General features: G+C 35.1%; 1 protein-coding gene across 1 annotated transcript; it reads right to left on the minus strand.

Moving 5' to 3' along the window:
• Positions 1–4,347: 4,347 nt before the first annotated feature.
• LOC113288741 (transcription initiation factor IIF subunit beta-like) lies at positions 4,348–6,723 on the minus strand. The gene is made up of 6 exons (XM_026537863.1): positions 6,342–6,723; positions 5,780–5,888; positions 5,515–5,645; positions 5,348–5,422; positions 4,966–5,118; positions 4,348–4,777 (listed from the first exon to the last, which is right to left on the minus strand). The coding sequence occupies exons 1-6, from the start codon at positions 6,552–6,554 to the stop codon at positions 4,661–4,663; spliced, it is 798 nt and encodes a 265-aa protein (XP_026393648.1). The 5' UTR covers positions 6,555–6,723; the 3' UTR covers positions 4,348–4,660.
• Positions 6,724–10,036: the final 3,313 nt, after the last annotated feature.

Genomic DNA, 10,036 nt, shown 5'->3' on the forward strand with positions numbered 1-10,036 from the left:
TGAGATTTGCCTTAAAAAACAATAGGCAGTCGTCTGAGAATAATATGTGATTGATTTTTGGAGCTGATCGGGATATCTTCATGCCTGTTATATGTCTTGTAATTTCAAGGTGATATATCTCTCTTGAAAAAGCTTCCATGGCCACAATAAAGAGGTAAGGGGACAACGGGATTCCTTTCCGAATTCCTCTTGTAGGGTTGAAGGGAGTTGAAGGAATACCATTTATCATGATGTCTACTTGAGTAGTTGAGATACATTCAAGAATGAGATGACAGAATTTGTTGCAGAAGCCAAATTTTTTAAGAACGCCTATAAAGAAGGACCGTTCGAGTCTATCAAACTCCTTTGACATATCCATTTTCAAAGCTAAATGACCAACTCTGCCTTTCTTCTTTTTCATCGCCTGCACAAGTTCTTGTACCATACAGATGTTCTCAGATATCATTCTCCGAGGAATGTAAGCTGATTGCATCGGGAATATAATGTTACGCATGTGCTTCTTCAGTCTAAGCGCTATAATCTTTGAGATTATTTTGTACACTGTATTACACAGTGCAATTGGACGAAAATCTCCAGGCTTTTGAGGAGACATAATTTTAGGAATCAAAGTTACTCTAGTGTTGTTTAGTTTTTTTAGAAGAAACCCTGAATGAAAGAATGCTTTAACCATTTGCACACATCTTCCCCTACAACTTTCCATTGTGACTGGTATAACAATAGGGGGAATCCGTCTGGACCCGGAGAAGTGCATGCTTCCATTGTCATGAAAGCACAGTGTATTTCTTGATCACTTGGGATGGAGACTAGCTCAATATTATCTTGCTGACTTATGACTGCGGGAATATGCTGAAGGAACTGATAACTGTCATGAGGACTTGAGGAAGAACTGATGTTTTTAAAGTGAGAAACAAGTAGGTTCTCCATAGAAATTCTGTCCTTACACCAATTACCGGTCGGATCTTGTAATGAATCAATCATGTTCCTTGATCTTCTCTGATTGACTCTAATATGAAAATATTTTGCATTCCTGTCCATATCATTATAGAATCTGTCTCTAGCTTTCTGTCTGTTTAAACTAGCTTGAGCTTCATTGAGTACATGGATTTCTTTCTCGAGCAGTAAAACTTGAGGTGTAAGATTTCCTTGTGTACCAGCTTTTTGAAGAATAGATAGTTCCTGTTGCAATTCCGAAATCTTGTTTTGTATATGACCAAAAGTACTCTTGCTCCATTTAGACAGTAAATGTCTAGTATTTGCTTGTTTATCAGTCAGAATATAAGCATGAGAACCTGAAATGTTAGAACTCCAAGCATTTTTTATTTCATTTTCGCAAAAGTCATTACTAAGCCAATGTTCAAAGAATTTCCAGGTTCTACTTGTGCTACCAACAGCGGAATATAGAGATAGCATAATGGGGACATGATCAGACCCCAACTGATTAAGATGTTTAAGAGCAGAGTTAGGAAAACTGATTAACCATTCACTATTTACTAGGGCTCTGTCTAATCTAGACTTGTTTTTCATGTTCCATGCTTGTTACTAGTCCAAGGGTACTGATTACCAATAAATCCTAAATCTTGCAAATCAGATTGCCTAATAGCATCTAGAACTTCTGTAGGTGTAGAGATAACATTAGTGTGTCTGTCATAACTATTCATAGTTATGTTTAAGTCACCTATAAGAACCCATGGTATAATAACAGAAGAGCTAAGATTCTTGATGTAATTCCACTGATCTGGTTGTTCCTCTTAATGTAATTTCACCTTAATCTTATTTATTGGTTACCCGACAATGTCTTTCTAAAGAGTAAAACCTGAGAAACAAAAGACCTTATCAATGTAATTGTGTTTTGGACTAGACGATCTGCTGATAATATTGGTCACATATCACTTCATCTTGAAGCTCAAACATGGATCAAAATAAAAAAAATATTAGAACAAAATTTGTTTAATCCCATAGCATATATGTCCTGACTTCGTCCCTGAAATGTTTGGCAATATGAAAAAATGCAGAATAACTAGGAAAGTAAAATGCCCTTATTACAGAAATTTAGTTCAACTATGAAGTGTCTGACGAGTGACCAGCTTAACTATTGGACACTCTCGAACAAGGTTTGAAAAACAACCGTTTTTCCCGGAAAAACGGTCGTTAAAACGGTCACACTTATATACCTCGGTCGTGAAGGTCCCCGAACCCCGTGCCTATATAATGTCGATAAATAGGAAATAACGGCAGTTTTTTTAGGACCGTTTTTCCATTTTCATACATGTTATAACCGTTTTTCTAAAATTGAATTTTACGTTTTTTCCATCTAAATAATATTTTAACGTAAGTTTTTTAGACCATTTTTCCCGTTTCCAGACCAGTTATAACCGTTTTTTAATAAAAAAGAATATAAAAGTATATTCTTACAATTCTTTATATTTTAAATTAAAGATTAAAAAATTATAACTAATATTTAAAAAATAGAAGAATAAAATAATAATATATAGAAAACGTTAACAACGTTATTAGACCCGTTATAACTGTTTTCACGCACGTTGTAACCGTTAGATACGAATTTCAAATCATCATATTTTTTTTTAACCGTTATAACGCCGGTTATTTTAAAATAACGTATAAAAAACGCGTTTTATTCCTAAATAACATGTTTTTTGTCCGAAATGTGTTCACACCCGTCGAAACGCATTATAACTGTCACACCTAATGACCGTGACCTGAACCGTGACCCGTTTTTCAAACCTCGCTCTCGAAACAGTTCTCCCACAGTATTCTAATGTATTCCTACCCTAATGGCTCTTTTCAAAAAATAAAAATAAATAAATAACTACCTTTAATAGCCCCACTTGGGTTACAAGGACATGCAATTGAGCTCGACAAATATGGTTGGTGTAAGAGCATGACTCTAACATGACTAGACGGCAAACTTCTCAAGATCCATTCTTTTACTTCTAAATGGCATCAAAGAAAGCAGGATCTGACCAAAATGGTAGAGCATGATATGCTACTTTCATCACTGAATAAAAGTTCACAACAACTTGCATCTGTTTTTGGTGTTCAGAAGATAGTAGTGGAATCTGTTGAAAAATATTCCTAGTAGTCATTTTCAACCATATATTTTCATCACTAATTCAGTGCGGGCACAGATGTGATCGCAAACATGGTGCAGGCATGCACCTACCAGTGGTTCACATGTATGCTTTTACTGACCAATAGAAACAACCAGCAATCTTCTACGAAAATTGATTGATTGATTGAACTAATGATATCAAATTGACATGTGAAATAGTCCTACATTAAAATTTCAGTTGGCATATGGCAATGGTTTTGGGGAATTATCTTTCTCAGTTCAAACTGAAAAATCTGTAACATCCATTTAGGTATTATATTGAGTGGTCTAACTTTCATATTAGGGGATCGAGTTTGGTGGAGGTCTAATCTTCAATCTCAACTTTCTTGATCAACCTGTTGCACAAAAAGATATTCTTCACCCGCTTCAAAAACGCAATCAGTTTTAGCAGGAAAAAGAAGAAATATGGCTAGTGATAATGGCAGAAGTCCTAGTTAAGCACATAACTGTTTGGGGGCGTACTGTAGGAAGCGACTAGTCAGGTGTCTGCAGTGCAAATGAGCAGGTGGTTCTAGTCAAGAAGCATCTGATGAGTTTATTGAAGAACTGCACTTAAACGATGACTGGGAATAAGGGGAATGATTATACTAAAGAAAATCGAAATTCTATGCTTGCGTGTAAGCTGTAGTACACTTTGGGTGCTGACACGGCAGTGAGTGCACCAAATGGCTGGTACTGGACCTTCTTGTCTTGTGATGGTGGCTATTCATAAAAGATTTTGAAAAGAGTGGAGGCAAGGACTGAGGAAATCCCTTTGTCGATCATTAACCTATAAAGAGACAAGAAAATCTATAACTTGTAACTACTGCCGGTATATGTATTTGTGCTAGAAGCCTCTACTTAGCTCCTAAATAGTGGGAAGCCTCCAGATGTACAAGCATAGACCTTCAGCACCATTACAAACTGGTTGACTAGAGCATCATATTTTGCTTTATTGATCAGCGATGACAAGTGACAACCGAGTGTTGTTGTACCCAACAATGGAACTTCAACACTATTGGAGAGAATTGGGTAGAGTAATCAAGGAATTTAATATGACAGACCTAGGCTTTCAGAAATCCCACTCGAATTTCTCATGTGTTATAGGGGGCCTGGATCCGCTCAGTACCTATGAAAAGACACAAATTTGGCCTTCTGCTACCTTCCAGTTGATCTCTACTGAAATTTCAGTTACAGCTTACCGAAGTTTCTCAGAAACTTTGTACTATGTACATTACGCACAATAGAAGTTGAATTTTTCTAGTAATATCCATATATTGAAATTACAATTAGTCTTAGAAGTGTCATACGTAATACACTATGACTGAGCCAGCCATGCTTTCCGGAGGACGATGTAATTACCAAGGGGATTATCCTCATGGAAGTTCTACTTGGGGGCTTCAAGGGGTGCGTGTTCAAAAACTGCTTTTAAGAACTAAAATATAAAGCCCTCTAATTGGGGCCAAACCAACACTTTGTTCACTTAAACACCGAGTGAACTCCAACTGCACTGCACACTCTAACAAAATACGATCTGCAAAACGGATGCATTTAGTCAGCTGCATCCTCTGCAGATTTCTTATACTCTGGCTTAAGCTCATAGGTTCCTTGATTTGCTCCTCTCTTGTTGTAGACGCACAGCTCATTCAATATCTCTTTCAAAAATTGCTGCAAAGATGTAAGAATGATCACTACCAGCATTATATCTTGTTAACAGATTCCAAAGCCTATGTAAGTTGAGTGGGTTAGTCTGACATTTATTTATTTGGCAGTCTAACTAAGGAAGATGCAAGAGGACCTGGGGTATAACATATTGTGAAAGACTCCCGAAAATGCAACCAAATTGAAGAACATACCGCAGGCTGATCAGTCTCTTGGACCAACTGCTTCAGTGTCCAGTTTGGTTGCCTCTCAAAAAGCTTAAACATAATATCTTCCAATTCACCACGATCCCTTCGTGTTCTTTTAATCTCTTGTGGCTTGACTGGCACTGGTTTTCTTTTGTTGTCCTGAACACGTCATAAGAAAGAAAAAAATCCACCGCATTAGACGTTAGAAAAATATGCCATTTCTGCATATAAACTTGAGTTTGTGCAAATGAAAGAGTTAGCCATAGGGGGGTAGAAATCTTGTTCTTAAACGGGATAACCAGAAATGAAAGAGTTAGCGCAAATGGAAGAAGTTAAAAGTAGTGACGCCATACCATAAATGAATCATGGAGGGGAATGAAATGAATACCTTAGGATTGGATGATACAAGCCCGATCATTCCAGGCATTGGCCTCATGTGCGCCCCACGATCATTGTCAATCACCTTTACAAAATGAGATAGAACTGAAATTCGAAGGAAAAAATCAGAGAACCATGACTACGTAATCCAGGGAGAAAGAGTTGCAGGACTCCAACCTGTATTTGCCTGTTTTTTATCATAGATCTGTTAGTTCTTTCACGACAGATTTTACCGTACTCCTCAAAGTTATCGTTATGAGGTTTCATGTCAAACTTATGTTCCACTTTACCTTCGAGCGAAACCTTTCCTGCAAATACCAATACAGAGTGTGAAATGAAATACTTATAAAAAGGAACATCAAACTGAGTGTAGGAAGATAGTTTTGACTTTAAGCAATTCACAATCACGACGCATCAAAATTTCAACTAAATGACTTATCACCTTGATTAGTCTCAGAGAAAATACACATTGGAACAAAATCCTTAAACGTGTTCAAAGCATAATTCTTCGGCATATTTGGATTGTCACTACCAGCCAACTCCATCGTAAACTGCAAACATTCGTATAACCCAACTGAACAAGGATAATAGGAAATTCAAAAAGAGATAGAACAACACCTTGTAAGAGAAACACTACCATCCAATTCCGATTAAAGTCTAATTCTAAAATCACCTGTCGGCTAAACGTCGTATACATACTATATCTGATCCCAAAACCTCATCATATCCAACTAAATCAAAACCTTAATTGTACATATGTACTTATTCTTCTTCTTCAGATTTTCCTAGTAACCAAAATTTAGGGTTTCTAGAACCCAAATCATACTATACAAAAAGGGATAATCCTAACAAGTTCTACAATCTGCGTATACGAACCCTAATTCAAGATTGAAAAAACGCTTATCTTAAACTATTTCAATATGGGTAAATAAACTAAACCTAATTTGAGAAATTCAGTAAAAATTAGGTAATACAAAGAAAAGAGAAAGGGATTAGAGAGAGACCTGAACAGAATCTGGATCTCCAGGAGCAAGGAGAGGATCAACAGAGAGGACTACTTTGGCAACTGGGTTAGGATCAGATGAGTGAGATTGCCATGACTTAGCAACAACTAATGGGCACTTCATCAACCAGACCGACTTATCTGCTTTATTCATCTCCAGATTGCATATACTACTGTTATTACTACTACTACCATTGTTCTTCTCATCCTCCATTTCTCTCTGGATTCTCTCCTCTAGAGACCGGAGAAATTCTTTTCTTCTTTCAAAGGGATTTCGCTGGAGTTTCTTTTTTCGTGAGGAGGACGAGTTGAATAGCTCTTTACTCGCGTTGAAACTGGCACTACTTCTACTTAGTAGTAAAAGGAACGCACTGTCCCAATCCCAAGTTTCCTATCTCGACTCCAAAAGGACCAGAACTGCGATTTTGGGTCATGGAAAGGCTCTAGATTGGTGGCAAATTTATACGGCGTTTGGATACACGATGAGAAATTAGTCTGATCATCCAATTTTCTATTAAATAATATCTTTACTTTTGATATTTGAGACTGACTTTTGTTCTTGAAGAAGTAGAAATACTTCTATTTCTAATATTCAAATATGCTCTTAAAGTTAAGGGGGAAACTGCGGATCACAATTTAGATTTTAGCTTTTCCGGTCACGTTGTCAAGGAGTTATTCTTTCGACAATAAAGTAGGAAATTTTCGCGCTACGTGATATAATTGGTTCACAGTAGAAGAATTTATACCATCATACAGATTTTGGTGCCAGAAGGCAATATAGGAATTCTGGCTATCATGACAAATTTCAGGTCGCTACTTGGACACTAAACTTTTGGGTCACATGATAATATTGGTAACAAGAAGAAAAAAAGTTGTCGAAACGTTAGATTTTTGTCACAAGCACATAGAGGTCACAGAAGTAGACCTTCGATTATAGTGGAAATTTTAGGACCTAGCGGCAGATTCTTTGATCACTTAAGATTTTCCAAGTAAGTATAGATTATGAGTCTTAATGCAGATTTAGGCAACAAACTTGAGTCGTAATATCAATTACGTAGGCTTTGAGTCACAGGACAAACTTTAAGTTGTGAGAAAATCAGGATCGCAAAAAGAATCTTGGGCCACTAGACATCTTTCAGTATATTTGTAGATTTGTCAAGGGTGATGAAGATACTTATCATAAAGGATACCAATATTGTATCCATTTTGATAAGAATATCGTATCGGCTTTCGGATGAAGATCTTGTGTGATATTGGTATCATTGCATTTGTTTCGGTAAAGAAAAATATCTAAGAAAAATTTGTATTGTACGAAATTTCGGATAATATCCAAAGTCTTTTTTTATAGAGATTCCACTACACCAAATCACAGATGTTATTAATAAGTTTAGTAACCGGTGTTGTTATCGAATCTCATAAGATCAGTTATAAGTTACATAACAACTAAAAGCTTTTAAATTTTATGAATAGTTAGAATAATAAGATATTAAAATAAATAACCAAAAAAATTAATTACCATTGAAGATTGTGAGTGATAAAAGATGATAGCTGGAAATTTCTTCAAATAACTATTTATACCCAAAATTCATGCATATCTTAATGAATTCATGTTTATAACTCTATCAGCTTTATTTATAACACATCTATACCTATCTCTTTTCTTTTGAGAAAATTCACTCTCTTTCTGATTCGTAACAAAAAATATAAAACATCCATTCTCTTCATCAGAGTTCTTGTCTATGAAATACTGAACAACATATGAGAAAGGCATAGTTAGTAAGCTCGTTTTTTCTAACGAAAAAACAATAGTCTATGCAGTACTACTACTGAGTTTCTGCTGTCAAAACCTGATAAAAACAAACTACATCTCTCGAAAAGCAAAAAAAAGATGATTATTCTAAAGATCTAATAGTAGGCATGGCTAGTAAACAAAAGTGGGAATCATCGGTGGAGTACTACTACTACTAACTACCGAGTCTCTCTTATACTATTGATTAGTGCTCGGGGGAAGTGAAAATCTGATGATTATGTATTAATAAAACATTAACACAAATAACAGATCCATGTAATTCATTTTTAAGTACTATCGCGTATAAGATCCTATGATCATATCATCAATTAAACACTATTAACTACTAAAACAAAAACAACCATTAGAACATCAACAATTTTTACATAACATATATTATGGCCGATATCAATCTGAGGATTTGTTATCTGGATAGTTTAAGAGATATATGCGTAATGAAAATTAAGCATCGATGGAAAATAAAAATTTGTATTTTTTTAATGAATCTGTTCTTTTAATTCATAAAGATGAATGATTTATTTTTTTAGTTCACTTGCTTATGTAATAACGAAGAAGCACAGAACTGGAAGAAAAAAATCACACATGTTAATTTCAAAAAATCGTGTATCGTCAGAAGGAAAGAATATAAACTTTGATGCTTCATCTTAAGTAATTAGAGATATTATTGTAATTGACTTATAGGAAGTTAAAACTGTATTTCCAAATTCGTTTAACTTTGCTAATAAAGAAACATGCCAACATACCCGTCTACATCCTAGAAAGTCTGATCATATTTGTAATACTGAAAAGGAAAATAATAAAAAAAACGAACCCACATCCATGTTGTATTTTTTTTCCCAACTCAATATAGTAAGCAAGTTAAATAGAATTTCTTTAGAGAAAGAATCTCTTAGTTCGTTCATTTCATGACGAATACGATAAGCAAGTGAAATAGAATCAAACCTAGGGTGCCCTCTTACCTCCTCGTGTATCCTTTTGTAAAGCATGTTATTAAAAAGAGACACATCAGGGGTTTCCATAACGTAGTAACGACCTTGATAAATTTTCCTAGCAATAGTCTCACCACCTGATTCTGCGTGTACTATTATCTTATTAGCATTGTCATCTTTTTGGGATGTACGAGTATCTACCAAGAGTCAAAGAAGGGTATGCTTATTTTTTAGTCCAAAAATGATTGAACCACCAAGTGACTTCAAGGTATTTTTCTTAGATATTTTTCTTATCTGAAATTTCGTATAATACAAATTTTTCTTATATATTTTTCTTTACCGCAACATATGCAAGGATACCAATATCACATAGGATATTCAGCACCATAACAAAATTAAATATGACACATATATACTAGTAAACAAGGAAATCAAATGCCTAATCAAAACCAGTAAGAAAATTTAAATTTGGATAGTCTTACGTGGTTTCAAATCTCTGTGAACTATATCCTGCGAGTTGTAGACGCTGCATCGTCTTTGAGATAGTTAATGCGAAAGATAAACATGTTTGCATGTCCAAGTCTTTCAGATATTGATTGAGATCACCTCCGGACATGTATGGAAAAATGATAAACATACCCTTGCCATCGTTAACTACACCCTTTAGCTGCAAAACATATAAAACATAAACAAGCACCACTGTCAAAACTCATTTACTTTTTCTTTGGATCGATATCAAAACTCAGTACTTGCTATGGTTTCATACCTTTACGAATAAAACATAAAAATACATTAAAATAACATAAAATGATCATTTTACATTGCAATATTGATCATAAATAAGATGTAATTAATTCAACTACACCATATAAACACAAATAATTAAATTACCTCCACAACTCCTTCTCCTTGTGACCTGTGGAGAATTCCACTTCTCTATAAAAGTGCTTAGTATTG

Source organism: Papaver somniferum, chromosome 6 (genome assembly GCF_003573695.1).
Source record: "Papaver somniferum cultivar HN1 chromosome 6, ASM357369v1, whole genome shotgun sequence".
Lineage (NCBI taxonomy): Eukaryota > Viridiplantae > Streptophyta > Magnoliopsida > Ranunculales > Papaveraceae > Papaver > Papaver somniferum.